At 36.5% G+C, this 15,234-nt stretch overlaps 1 protein-coding gene across 3 annotated transcripts in view; it reads left to right on the top strand.

Moving 5' to 3' along the window:
• Window positions 1-15,234, top strand: part of sema5a (sema domain, seven thrombospondin repeats (type 1 and type 1-like), transmembrane domain (TM) and short cytoplasmic domain, (semaphorin) 5A) — a 121,044-nt gene that overhangs the window by 38,004 nt on the left and 67,806 nt on the right. For all 3 annotated transcript variants that reach the window (XR_013305940.1, XM_077624664.1, XM_077624665.1), the window contains 2 exons: window positions 10,046-10,145; window positions 12,146-12,191. Coding sequence is in view for 2 of the 3 variants with exons in the window: in XM_077624664.1 (XP_077480790.1) it covers window positions 10,046-10,145; window positions 12,146-12,191 (146 nt within the window). In the remaining variant the exon portion in view is untranslated. The remainder of the gene's footprint in view (window positions 1-10,045; window positions 10,146-12,145; window positions 12,192-15,234) is intronic.

Here is a 15,234-nt window from a genome sequence, read left to right as displayed (position 1 = left end):
TTTCCTCTGCTCTTTTTGAAAGTTGCAATTGTCCATTTATCTCCAGGAAGGAACTGTCTTAGGGGTGTAGGGGGACGTATGAGGCGGAAATCACCATGGCACAACCTGATTAATGGAGGGCCAAGTATAAGAGAATGTGTGCAACTTTACATGGCATAAAGGTCTTGTCCAAGATTCGAATACCTCTTATTTTAGATCTGAACAAGGCATGTGAAAGATGTTGACTCTTATGGCATGTGGCTAACGTAGCAGTACTAGAAATGTAAAAATATATCAGAACCATTGTGTCTGAGATCCACATGATTTACCCTTAAGTGTTGTTAAAGTGTTTTTGAGAGGAAGTGCCATTGTATAGAACTCTACCAGACATCAATATAGTATTTTTGGAATTTTCATGACTTTTTTTTCAATACAGCACAATGTACAGTTTTCAGTTTGAACAGAGTAGTGTAGAATTTGTCCTCCAGGGACCTAGTCCATCTCTAGAATAGTCCATTGTTGGCTATAATTTTTTTAAACATTAAAATACTTGACATAATTTGTTTTTTAACATTCTACAAATTGCATCTATTGAACTGCTTAGCGATTGTACTGAAAACCTTAGCATAGGTCACTGTCACTATAACAACGTTTTTTTTCATATTCCCACAATTGTCATGAACCAGTGCCTTAAAAAAGAAACACATCATTTGTGTTACATGAAGGTGCCAATTAATCTTTGCCTTCACTGTTCAATCTCTCCTGAGTAATGCTTAGTATGTCATGCCCTAATGATAGCGTATGTGGAGTTCAAACACATCTCATGATTCCATCTTGTAACGATAGAGCTTTTTCCAACCAAATAATAGCCTTTGGGGAGAAAAAAAATCACTGAGTCTTGACAAAATATGCAGACAAGAGTGAAGAGAAATCTCTCATCCAACTTATGTGTCTCTTGAAGTGTCTCGTACGTTGTGTACTAAAATGTAAATTTTGTGTGTTTTGCACTGCCGCGTAAGGTGCCCTTTTAATACAATATTAAATATTCCGATGTTTTGGCTGAGTCACAGCATGGATGATCCCTCTGGATATAGAATAGTGCCAGCTGATTATAGGGATCGATCTGATTGTTTGTGTTCAGTAAATATTGTCACTCTAGATAAGATTGTTATCTTTAAGCCTTTGCGTAGACGTTGCCACCTTATTAAATGTGTTTGGTAATGAGCTGGCACAATTCAAATCCACCTGCTGTCACCTCAATATGTGCCTAACCTGAAATAGTACAATTCTAAATTAGACAAAGATAATTGGAAAGACAGAACTTGAACCATCATGAGATGACGCCAAAGTTATGTTAGTTTAGAATGTTTAGAGAGTTTATCTTTTTTTTTAACTTTAGTTTTTGGTTTCTTTTTTAATTCACTTTTGCAAAAGAAGGAACGATCTCAAGAAAATATATATATTTTTAAATCATGAAGAGAAATTGAAGAATGTTCACTGGAAGCTACTGCACTGTCCATGATGAAAATGTACCTTAATTTTTAGTCTTTGCTTACTTAGAATATTCATTCATTCTATGAACCGCTTAATCCTCACAAGGGTTGCATGGGGTGCTGGAGCCTAGTATGCTAAATATTGCGTACTTAAACAATTTAGTATGTAAAATGTCATGACCACAGTAACCCTCAGGACCGCTTTTGTAGGTTTTAATCTGGTTTAATTGTTGTTACAGTTGTGTAATAATCAGCAATATCGACCCACGTAATACCTTAAGTATTAAAGTAATGCAAACAACAATTTTCTTATATATTTTAAAGGCATTACCTGCACATGGTGCTTGAGAATAGTATTAGTTGTTTTTTGGCTATGAGGAAACTTTGACCAAGTCCCAGAATGAGTTGCATTCAACATTAAAAAGTACAGTGTATAATCGAGTTTACATTATCTGGTTGAAAGTATGACAGGAGGAAATAAATCAAATGGGATAAAATGCATTTTCTAACCAGAGGCTGTTTTTTTTAGTTGCTTTTTTCTCCAGTTTGAAGGTCATCTTGCCGTTGGAATTCTGTCTACTCTTTCAAGTCACAAAATAACCCTAAGGTCAAAACTGAAACTGATGCAATCTAACACTGAAAAAAGTAGATAAACAAAAAAAAAGAAAACATTTGAAAGAGGTTATGCTTGCCTGAATACGTTCAAGAAAACGTCTGTCTCGTTCTCACTCCCTTTTGGACATTGTAGCCTTTATGTGGAAGGGTGTGCCTCACATGGTTCATAGCACACTGTGACCGTGGTTTTGTAAACTTGGCATGACACTTGGCTGACAGAACTGCTACTGTGGTGCGAGAATACTATGGAGTGAAAACTGTTCTCTTTTCCTCATTTTTATGGTGGTTTTCAAATATAGGGTTTGAGAAGAAAGTGCCTTAAACAGCTCCATGTATAACATAACTATTGTTTATCCACAAGGTGTACTCACACAAAGTCTCAATATAGCTTGAGGTTAAGTTTATAGGGACCCTCTGGGCAAGATGGGGATTTTTTTAAGAAGCTTTCCTTATGTTTTTGTGAATGAAAATTAAATTAACTTTTTTTTTTAAATTAAAATCAATCATCAGTAAATTGGGAGCGTCGCAACTGCTTTTGTTTTGTAGCTCATGAGCCTTGACATCTGAAAAATAACTATTTCTATACTGGAAAATACTAATACATTTATGTTGCTTTAAATTTCCACAAATTCCTATCCTGGGCAAATGCATTTTCTGGATAAATCAATAGCAGTTATCTCATATTCCCTGCACTGAAGTCATCAGTCCTTGTGTGTCTAAAAAGCCACAATATACTGACTGAATGCCTTTACAAAAAATCACAACTGATTTTTAAAAAAAGATGGGTTAATTCAAGTGCTTACATTTTTAAATCCACCCCTATGAGATAAACTAAACATCAATTCAATATGTTGTGACTGTGTTCAAGGAGAGAACTGCATATTGTAAAAGAACACATGATATTGAGTGTCTTTTCTCAAGTCAAAGCCTTTAAGACCCCCCCTGTATTATAAGTGTTTCATTTAACAAAGGTTCTTTATTGTGGGATTTAAGGGGTTTAAAAGTTGTAAAGTGTGTTGTAAACAAGGCCATGCTCTCTCTAAAGGTGTTTATAGTTTTACAGCCATAGATTGAAGTTCAGATTTTATCATCTCAAACTGCTCGCCAAAAAACCTTGTTTTCTTCACGTCGCTCGTCTCACAACTTAATTGCTCAGTTGGGAAGAACATATCAGTTTTCAAACCAATTTTTACAAATATCTGACCGCACACAACAAGGAAACATTGAAAGAGAAAATAATTAGTTTATTAGAATGAATAATACAAAAACAAGAAGCTAGGTGAACACTTCACTTTCCTACTAACTTTGACAGGGCACAAAACATCCATATTGCATTTTTATGGAATACTTGGAAAAACCTGTTCATCCCATCAATCAACACAATAATCTCATACTTTTCTTGGATCTGGAAACTTACTTTTAGTATTTGCCCATGTTCCATTTCACCACAACGACAAAGTCCATGACTTCCAAAAACTACTGTAGGTATTGCTCACACATAGGTTTTTGCGCTCATATGTGTTGAACCTTTGAGGAGATTGTGGAGGTTTTACACACCCCAAATTGAATATACCGTATTTTCACAACTATAAGGCGCACATAAAAGTCTTAAATTTTCTCCAAAATAGACAGGGCGCCTTATAATCCAGTGCGCTTTATATATGGACCAATACTAAAAATGTTATCGCGATAAAATAAAATAAATCAGTCGATAGGGTACACCATCCTCTACAGCTCTCACAACTACGGCAAGCAGTCCCCGACTCTACTATTTTTCCCGTAGAAAAAGTACTGCGCAGTGACTGCTGGGATATATAGTTCTTTTGTCAATACACCCAGTATGATGGCGAACACACTAATTTGGTGCTCACCGTCATTGTGAGTACATTGTAAAATGGCTAAATAAAGTACAACCGAATTCAGTTTTGCTTCCGTTGCCTTTTTAAAAACGTGTTTTTAGCGTGTGGGTGTAGCTTGCATGTTTAAACTGGTGTATGTTTTGCCATGCCTGGCTGCGTCTATAAAAACGGTGCGTCCTTTGTGTGTTTAAAATACAGAAATAGCACTCGTTACTGACACTACGGCTAAAAATACGATGCACTGTATAGTCGTGAAAATACGGTAGTTTTCTTCAAAAGACAGACAAATTTGGTACTTTTGATTTGAAGTAAAAGTTTTCAAATTCGTGATGTGACTATTATTTGTTTGACCTTAATTTAGATTATGTTCTCATTGAGATGGCACAATGGTTATCATGTCTGAGGTCAAGGGTTCATGCTAAACATGTACAAAATATATATGCTAGTGTGGTTAGATTTCTTAGCTTAGCATGTGCTTTTCAATTTTGGTATTGCTAATTGCCTTGGAGACATTTGGTAGTCTTCATCTCCTTGTGTCGATATTGAATTTTATCATTTGATGATTTTCTTGTTTGTAGCCTCACAGTGGTTTTTTTAATGCATGATTTACTCGGTGCCCCAGAGCCAAAACACAGCTGCAAAAATACACGTAGGCCTTTTTTTAAAAATATCTTATTTTTCTTGTATGAAGTAATAGAAAGAAACCTGGGAAGACTCAAGGTCTCAAATGCCCTGTGCCCGTCTCCCTCTCCCCCCAATTGAGCAGGTGTTTATTTTTTTAAACTTCAGATCTGAACTGTTTCCTCCCATGGACTTGACTGAATAGTTACAATTCTTCGCCCGCCTATTACCACAGACCTGTATTTAGAGGGAACTGACTCTCCGTTTCTGTGAGAGTCTTTTGCCACACTATTTGAACCACTCTGCCGCAAAAAAAAAATACATCCTTGCTTCAAAATTGGTTCCACATGTTGCCATTGTTGTCATCCTGGCTTCGCCAGGCTATAATGTTGAGCCCTGCCACAGCGGTGAGGCCTCTGATGCCGAGTGCAAATATTTATCCACCCTGCCTTTTGTCAGCTGCTCTGTGTCAAAGCCAGGGAATAACAAATGGGATGTGAGCGATGGGGTGTTCTATTTCGAGGAGGAGGGAGACAGAGGTTAAGAGGATAAGATGGAAACCGATAAAAAACAGGGGGGATTTGCGTGTATGTGCATGTTCCTTGGTTTCGTTTTGGCACAAAGCTCTGCCTCTGTTTCCGAGTTATCACCCCAGTGATTGTCGGTCTGATCCTTCCTGTGTGAGTGATAGCACTTTCATCTCATCTGCAACCATTACTCCAATGCAGTCAACAATCTTATATTCCTGTATTTGAAGGGATTAAATCCCATGCATCTACTCTTTTGTTGATATGATGAACCAATGTAACAGGCTAAGGAAATCTAGAAATTCTGGTTTTAATGATATTCATTTTGCTCGAGGGCTGTCGTCTTATTTCCTTGGCTTCCCATTGAGATAACGATAAGGTTGGTTTGTTTGGTTCTCCTCAGGGTGGCCCCACAAAGAGCTATTTCAATTCTGCACATGACACATAAATATGATAATGCCACAAATTTGCATGCCTGTAAAACTAAACTGTGATCGAATGAACTTCCGTGATTGCAACGGTCCATCGACCCCGTTTATTAATATTTACGGGACTTGGCCTTTTCCCAAAAGGCTATAAATCCTGAGGGCTGTTCATTGGGGACCTTTTGCCCCTTTTGCAGACGTCAGCAAATAACATGTCTTCTCTCATTCTTTCACATGCTCACACATAGAGATTTATGAGGCGAGGCTAGGTTCGCAAAGCCTGTTGTCCCTCAGGTGGTGTCACAGAAACATTTGTAGCCTCTGCCAAATGATTTACTTGTTGGTGAGGGGGTTGGGAAGGATTAATATTTCAAAAAAAAAAAATAAATGTTTCCCTCCAGGCAGACATAATTGGCAAACATTCAGACAAATAAAATGTTAGGATCATATTGACTGGTTGTGTGTTAGGAACGTTAATGAAATTGTATCATGACAACTTTCCGGCAAGGTGTTTTGTGCGTTTAGTTTGAAAGCAAATTGTAGACTTTTTGTTTGTGTTTCACTAAGCTGGAGAACATGAGGTGATGCTTTTTTACTGTTGTCCTCTCCCTCTCTTTGTCTTTGTCTGGATTCGCTCACAACGCTAGCATTTGTCAGCGGAACACTTCTGTTTTTGCTTGCTTTTTGTGCTGTCAGGGGACCGCATTCTTTCATTCGAAATGTTGACAGATGCACCCGACGACACAGACGGCATGTTTTCCAGTATATTCACTCTGTCGTCTTGCTCTGTTCCAACTTTGATGGAAAGTCCTTTGCAAATTAAAAGAAAAGGCACTTGAAAAGCTTACTGTGTATGAATTTAGATTTCTGGAAACCTAACCTTGCTGGATTTTTGGCCTATACACGAAAAAAAAACAACTTCAGATCTACTTACTCCTACCTAAGAGGATAATTGTTGTTGAAGACTACACTTAGGCGAAAGACATTAAGATTGCATCTTTATGCTTTAGTGGGCTTGGAAAAGTACCCATGTATGACGCTGGAATTTTCCAGCTTCTATGTACCGTATTTTCACGACTATAAGGCGCACTTAAAAGTCTTAAATTTTCTCCAAAATAGACAAGGTGCCTTATAATCCAGTGTGCTTTATATTTGGAGAAAAAAATAAAATGTGTCATTCATTGAGGGTGCGCCTTATAATGCGGTGCGCCTTATAGTCGTGAAAATATGGTATGTTTAAATTATAGTGATACAGTCCTAATTAGTCCAACTTGTCTCTTCAGATTTTTAACCCATTCATCATATCATTTCACGTTCCACGATGAAAATAATATAGCGATAGTTATCGGAAAAGCTGTTATATTAACAGATGCCTATCTAAGCTGTTATTGTCCACAATTCTTTAAAAAGTCTATTTTTAGGCTTAGAATGCATTGTTTCTTTCTCCATTAATTGTAAAGGGAAACATCGATTCAGATTTTGAACAAATCACAAACAGCTTTCTGCAACTGATTGTGGTCAAAAACCAAGGTATCACTATACCACTACCACCACCACTACTATTATTGCATCTTATAATCCGATGCGGTTTATCTATGAAACTAATTTTAAGATAGGCTATTCATAAGAGATATGAAAATATGCTAAAATATAAGGTAGGCATGCAACAAATTGTTTAGATGTGCAATTGTTTTCTTGGGAAAAGGACACGTCTATAAGAATATAAGTAATCATAAAGTACCAGTAATTGTATAAGACATCAAAATGTGGTTACATCTTGAATCATTTTTAAATCACCTTCTCTTAGCACACACTCATTTTTAGTCCATTATCGTTTCATTTACTTTTATTGTAACGCATCTATATTTATTTATTGTTTTGGGTAAAAAATAATTTTGACCAGACCAAAAAACTGAATTTATTGTCTTCCCAATCAGAAATAGCTAAATTAAATGCAAATTACATGCCGCATGTAGAGAATAAAGTCATGATGGTAATGCAATAACTTGCTGAGCTGTGCTACAAATTATGCAGTTTTCTGGCTTCTTAACACAGTGGACGAGGCTTTTGTGTGGGCCATTAAACAACAGGGATGCCTGTGCTTTATAAAGGCACCGCTGCAATGAATTTCGGCTCTTATTCGATGTTTATTTATAAAATCATGATGATAAAATATAAGCAACAGAGAACATATTGTTTGACTTGAGTAATGTACATTGAATAAACTTGGTTTACAATCTTAATCGGAACGGAATATTATTGTGGAATGAAGAGTTATGATGCATATACAGCAGATTGAACATGAGATGAATGACTAATAGAGTTTTCTCAGTTGATCTTATCAAATAACGGAGAGTAAACAGTCTTATTAACAGACCTGTGATTGGATTGGTCAAGGAATAATGACTCGGGCGCAATGAGATGGGGTTAGTTAACGGTTGCTTGTGGCTATTTCTCACTGTACCAATAAATAGACTGGAAGTTAGAGTGAAAAGTTAGTGTTTTTTTGTCTTTGATTGAATTTTAGTTGGAAAATGAAACTGTTATTTGATATTACTACATAATTTCATATTCAGTGGTGACAACTTCCAAAAGTAATTGGTTGCAGAACTTGTTTTGTAATTTGGATTTTTCGTAGATGGAGCAGTATTTTTTATGTAAATTCTCTAATTCCTTCCACGGGCCTCAAAAAAAAACCTACCAACTAAATCCTTTAAAAAGTGTCCCTATCGTGTATGAAAGATTCTAGAAACACACTAAAAATGAGAGAAAATAATAAGAAAAATATTTATTAATGGATTAAAATAGATTAAAAAAACATTTTATATTCATGCAGGTGTAAGTGTGAGGAAGCTAACGTCAGTCAACAGACAAAACGCACGAACACATGCACATAAACACACATTAGCAACTTGAAATTATGAATTCAAAACTACTCTGTATTAAATAGAACTTTTTTTAGTAACATTTTCTGGGTTTTTTTGCATTTAATTGTTCATCTGTTTTATTATTCGCCACCGCTGTTTGGGTATATGTTCCTCCTCGGCGCTGCTTTTTCAGAAATAATTGACTTTGCACTGTATCCCCTGCTATTTCTTCCACCTCTTTCCAAAGGAGTTACAGTCGCTCCATCTCTTCGTCCAGTGACGACCGACCTCTCTCTATTTTTTTTTTATCACAGAGAGGCCATGCAAAGTAGTCGTCCTCTTTTAATGTGTTTTTTCTGCTTCAGTAATGTAGAGACGGTAGATGGCTTACAGCCATCGTATGTAGAAGCATTTGTAAGTCGAGGTACCACTGTATAGAATATATAGTACAGTGACCAGTTTAGATACTATCTACACTATACTATAGATCAGGGGTGTCAGACTCGGGTTGGTTCGCGGGCCGCGTTAACATCAACTCGATTTCATGTGGGCCGGACCATTTTAGATAAACTTAGATAGACTTTTTTTTATAAATTGATTAAAAGAACTGTATTAAAATCCCTGAATATTCAGTTTTTTATAGATCTAAAACAATGTTTATTTTAGCTTTTTTAAATATATTTTTAGATTTTACAAAATGACTTTTGAATTAAAAACACAGGAAAAATGGATTAAAATTTTACAATTATTGATTTAAAAGGGGGAAAATCAGGAAATTTAATATACAGCTATATTCTTCATTTTCATTTGATCCTAAAACAGAAAGTTAGCACTCATGATTTACTTTCCCGGGCCACACAAAATGATGCGGCGGGCCAGATTTGGCCCCCGGGCCGCCACTTTGACACATGTGCTATAGATAGTATCTAAGCTAGTTAAATTAAATAAACTTCAGTTTGATATTTTCAATCAGATGAGAGTATTTTCTTTGTAGGATCTTTGCTTTCATTCAGTTCTTGAGTTTACTATTTGCATGTGTATCACAAATGTGGGACACAGAGTATCCGAATGAGAAGTACTGACTTGATTTTTAAAGCCATTTAACTTTCAAAATAGTTACTTCCTGTTAGAGGCAGAAGCATGTAGTTCATCATGAGGGTCATCTAAATTATACCACACTGAAAAATACTTAACCAGAAGTCCTTTTGCACTATGTTCTGACTCAGATTCCTGACATTTGCCCAGTCGCAATTAGGTGTCGTTAATCTTTTTTTCTGGGTTTAAAATAACACCGTACTGTAATGTCAATTTGTCACTGAGAATCATTTTCCCAAATGATGGGTTTTTAGTCCATTTGTGGTTGTCTCATTCCGTATGCTTGAATAACAAACAGTGTCCCACTTGTCTGTGCACATCTTTAAAGCCTTCTTGTCCTTTTGTACTGCAAAATAAGCATTTCACTGTTGTTGTAAACACTTAGAAGTACAAAGTAACATCTGTGGATTCAATGGAACACTGCATTCCATTCTAGAGTAAAGAAAAAAAATCTGTAAACTCTTTACTCAATATAACACTTTGAAAACAGTTAATAAAAGATGTCATCTGCTCTCGTCACTCTGATTGGTTAACTCAAATTACATCCTTTGTTGCAATTGGCAGGAATGGAGCCATGGATTTTCCGGTTCAAAGCAGAGGGCACCGTGGATTACTCCCAGTTGACCTTTGATCCCAGCCAGAATGAACTGATTGTGGGTGCCAGGTAATGTTCTATTTTTTTTCTTTTTCCTTGAATGTTTTTCTTTGCTGTCATGGTGTTGTATTTTATAAGACTCTACTGGTGGACATCAGCTTGTCATACTCTTAAACTATATGCCACAGAGAGGAATTAAGGCCAAAACAAATAGAAAAACAAAATGAAAGCTGCAATGTGATGAGATTAAAAACTGATTTTTTTCTGAAAATCAAAAGTTCAACACAAGTATAAAGCCATTATTCTAAAAACCAGTGCCTCTCGCATTAAAGATCTAGCACAAATTAATCAGGTTATATAACAAATCTTGTTAGACTTGTTGTTTGAGTACTTTTAATTAATTTATTATTATTATTTTATATATGCCCTAATATAGTTTGGTTATTTTTGACTTTCTTCTCTTCAATCTGTGGCCTTTCACCTTATCATACAATGACATATGCGTTCAAATTACCATTTTATGAGATTTTCATAAAGGTAAAATTGTTTATGACTATTGCTTTCAAATTACATTTTATGAGGATTTTCATAACGATAAAAAGGTTTATTTTCTAAGTTTCTTTCAAGTATTATTTTTTTTAATGAGCAATCTGACTTTTCGAAGGACTCTTCCTATAGAGTTACATTGATTGGAAGCAATGTTCCCTCAAAGCTGCACGCGTGCGCAATTGCGCACTACTCTCGTCTTCTCTGCGCACAGCAAATCATATGGAGCGCACCAAATAAAATCCCTTTTTTTAAGCTGTGAGGTTGACACGCGAACCACTCATCCGCCGGACCGCCCATTCATAGATATTAATCATTACATTTATTATTACTAAATCATTTATGTGTAGTAGACATGCACCTGCTTATGGCAGGTGTGATACTGGTGTGTGCCCATAGCGAGCAATGATGATGTTGCTCAAACCAGTACTCAATGTGCTCAGGGAGGTTGTCTTTCTGCCCTGACAAACAAAAAACTAGAGGGAACATTGATTGGAAGATGGTATTTATTACTTTTTTTTAAATTTTAGCCACAGCTTCTGTAAGCTTCACATCTGGTTATCTTTTATTATCTCGAAAATTGATTAATCCTTTCGATGTGTAGGATTAGGGACACTCAATACAGTAATTTACTTCAGTCATCACTCTCTGTTAATGACAAAGTGTGGGGAGTGTTTCAAAATGAAAGGTGATGTTGGGTGTACGGAAACAAGCTGGGACAGCCATTCGGGGGATAATGGAGAGGGAGAGGAATCGATGCAAATATCAATACTACAGTACAAATCTGAGGCACTAACAAAATGGTTGAGAGCCTCTCCTCAGGAAGAACAGTAGTTAGAAACAATATGTCTGTGTTGTACATGCATGTGAAATAATAGTCTCTTGTTGATAGGTTAGAAGACTTCATGTAAAGATTCCAAGATATTGATGCTTTCATGAAATTCATTTATTGCTCTTTTGGAGCACACAAAAAGTAAGTTATAGATCATTTTTAGCCGCGAAGACAAAAGGAGAGTGATTCTCAAGGGTCTCCATGTATTTATGTAGCCAGCCTTATACATATGTGGTCAATACAAAATGATTTCTTGTGAGAGAAGAGAGTGCAATCTCACTTTAAAGTGAGTTTCAATGAAGTCATTTTGTTTCTTGTGAAATTGACTGGAAAATACTGTTTAGGAGGAGGAATGAGAGATTCACGAAAGTGTATTTGGAACGTCCCAAATTAGTCAAATTACCAGTATGCTTCTAAAGAAATGTTAAACATTCAACTTGACTTGACTACCGTTAATTTCGCATTTCATCTTTAAACATTCTGTTTGTGCAGTGATTTAATCTACTGAAATCTAGCAATGAAAAGCTTATTTGAATTTCTAAGGAGAGCTATCCTTTCAAAAACTGTATGTTGACAGTCTCTAAATAGTTTCCGTTACTTATGAACTTTCTGTTTACTTCGTGGAATAGAAATCCCATTGGAATATTCCCCCTCATTTGCATATCCTCACTTTATCCTGTTTTCCTTCCAGAAACCACCTCTTTAGACTCAATCTTGAGGACCTAACACTAATCCAGGTGAGTGCAAACACTCTTATATTCTTCATTGTTCTCTTTGGAGGAGTCTCCGCTCTGGGTTCCAAAATTTTGCATTTAAAATTAATTTGGCTGGCAACACCCACAATGTATAGCTGTCACGGTAAAAACAAAAACAGCTTGCATTTTGCTTAGCACTAAATCATCATACCTGCTGGAGTGACAGCTGGTTTGCTTTTAAGCACTCACTAGGGAGGGAGTTGCTCTAAAATCTTATCACTGTTAACACTTTGAATCTAATTTGATCTATATTCTGTCGATGGGTGAAAATGCGTGTAACTTTATGCGGTACCATGCTGATTAAACTCTTGCCTTTTGCCTAAACAGAAATAAAAGTGGCTAACTTGAGAGCTCTGGCTGTAGTTTAAGCATGAACTTGTAAAATATGAACCAGACGTTCATTATTCAGAAGCAACAAAGACCTCTGCTATGATTAAGCTTTTAAGAAAAGTGGAAAACACAGTATTTTTACTATTATTATTGTATTCTTGGAAAAATGTCACAATTTATGATGTCTGCTGACCCATAATTTTCAGACTTTAAGATACTACTTTTTCCCCCTGCTATGAACCCTTTGTTTTATAGTTTGCTGGGGATTACTTGTGGATTTTACAGGCTTTTTGGTGTAGATATCATATAGGACAATCTGTACATTTTTAGTCAATGGATTTTATACTGCATATAAAAAAAATACAATTTGTGAAATTTGGTGGGTGTGGTGTGTAACTCAAATGTTGTGGTATTTTTGTTGCATAAATATTATTACATTTTTTTTTTTGTTAATCTAGCATTATATCTAATCTAGATTACTTTTTCAATTGTGACAACACATTTTGCATTGCCAATACATCTCTCAACCAAGAGGTACAAGAATAGAACCAACATTTGCATTATTGGATTGTTCGAGTAAAAAGATCAGTCACCTTGTATGTATAGTTGTTAACAAGGTCAAATGAAGGTACTGCATGTTTTTAAGCATCAATTCAGCTTTTTTATCCAATATTTATAAACAAAGGGATTTCATCGACAATTTCAGGACTTTTGCATGAGGGCTGAATCCACTTTTTCCTACAGCCAAATTAGTTTTGTTTGTGTACACTTTTTGCTAGCATGTAGCTATTCTATTAAGCAAGCTTTTGATATCAACCTATTTTATTCAGAAAGCGTTTGCTCTGAACCTCTTCTATTAGGTATCTATACTACTACTTTTCTCCTGAGAGTGAGTGCATGGAATCCAATTTAACGCTCCCCCAAAGCTTCCATCTCAAGGGGCATTATATAAGCAAAAAGGGGCTGCACAACATAGATGCTTAGGGGGTTGGTGCCTTGCCCAAAGGCACCTTGGAAGTGTTCAGAAGGAACTAATATCTTTCTGCAACCGGCATTCTGACGCTATTGTCCCATTTGTTATAAATTTGTTTTATAGTTAATGAGCCTTGCACTCATTCCTGCCCCATGCATAGCTAAACATTTGTGGGCCTACACTGTTCTCATTCAAACATTGATCCATCCAAGGTTTGTTTGTTGGTCGTAGCAGCAAGATGTCTTTGAAGGGTTGACAACCGCTCATGTTTGCCATTTACACCCCTGGAGAGCTAGTGGCGAGATTGAGGAAGAGTCAAAAAAAGGCAACTGAGGAATGAAAATGGTTGAATAGAACAAAGAGAGAAGAGTAGGAGCCATGTAAACAGAAAGCTGCTTGGAAAGCAAAATGAGAAAAATGATTAAATGACATGGGAGGCAAGGCCAGGTCTGGTGGAAGACCGGGAGAGAAGCTCATGCTGTCCATTTTGGGTGCTCACACATGCTTTGTGAACACCCATCCTCTATATAATCATCCACTCTTCTTTAATCCGGGTTTCAGTGAGGAGATTTCTACCAATCCTGTCAATCAATCCCTCATTTCGAGACAGCAGGATTTTCACCTGGTCAGACAAAAGCGAATAAAATTCAAAGTTTGAAACTTAGAAATGACCATTTTCCACGTCCCTGCTTTGCATTTGACTGGAGCTGAGTCTCCATGTGAGGCCGAAGGCTGAGTGCAACTGCTGAATTTTAAAGAGCACAGGTGCTCTTTTGCACCATTCAACACATTCTCCGTATTTTCTTTCCTTTTGTGGCATTAATTTCTCATTCAAAACATGAATGTGTGCATTGGAATTTGATGCTCACTCTTGCTAGAACAACCATGGGCCAACTACAGGGGTGCATATGCCCAGTTGGTCTTGTTCATCCAGCCCACCAAAAATGTATATTATTTTTGTTTAAAAATAAGTAATGAACAAATGTGACTTATTTCCAAATCCCCCCGGCAAATACACAAACATTATACCAATCATATTACATGTCCAAATGAGTATGACCTGGTGGAATTTGGTCATACAAGTTTGTCTATTGATTACAATCTACTTTGCAAATGTCCAATCAAGCTGATTTGAATTAGACAAGATACAAAGTTACATTGTCACCTTATCATGAAAGTAGCTGTCTTTTTTTCATCTTGCTACGTGCCCCACTCATCAATATTTACCATAATTAACATCGACAAAGCCTGTCACAGGTCTAAATTAACTGACCAATACCTGATCCCGAAGAAATCGCTACAAACAAACCTACATGTGACTTAGATATATATACTGGGGGGACCTAACAACACTATTGCCATTGAAAGTGAATATCTCTTGTGATTTATTAATGAATTGTGATTTCACAAAAATATGCCATCCATTTTTTTTCCTGCCTTGACCCCTCTGTCAACTTCTAGAAGTTATTGTTGCGCATGAATCAAAACATTTGCCTTCCCCTGAGCTATTTTCACTTGATTCAATTACATTTGAATATTGTAAGCCACAACAGTTTCCTTTTTCTCCTCCAATTTGTTAATACATACATTTTGCACAGATGCTATTCTCTAATTTTCTGAACCACTTTATCCTCACTAGGGTCCCGGGGAGTGCTGGATCCTATCCCAGCTGACTTCGAACAAGAGGCGGGGGACACCCTGAATTGGTGGTTAACCAATCGC

Source organism: Stigmatopora argus, chromosome 17 (assembly GCF_051989625.1).
Source record: "Stigmatopora argus isolate UIUO_Sarg chromosome 17, RoL_Sarg_1.0, whole genome shotgun sequence".
Lineage (NCBI taxonomy): Eukaryota > Metazoa > Chordata > Actinopteri > Syngnathiformes > Syngnathidae > Stigmatopora > Stigmatopora argus.
Note: the sequence above shows the minus strand (reverse complement) of the source record. Positions and strands in the feature narration are given on the sequence as shown.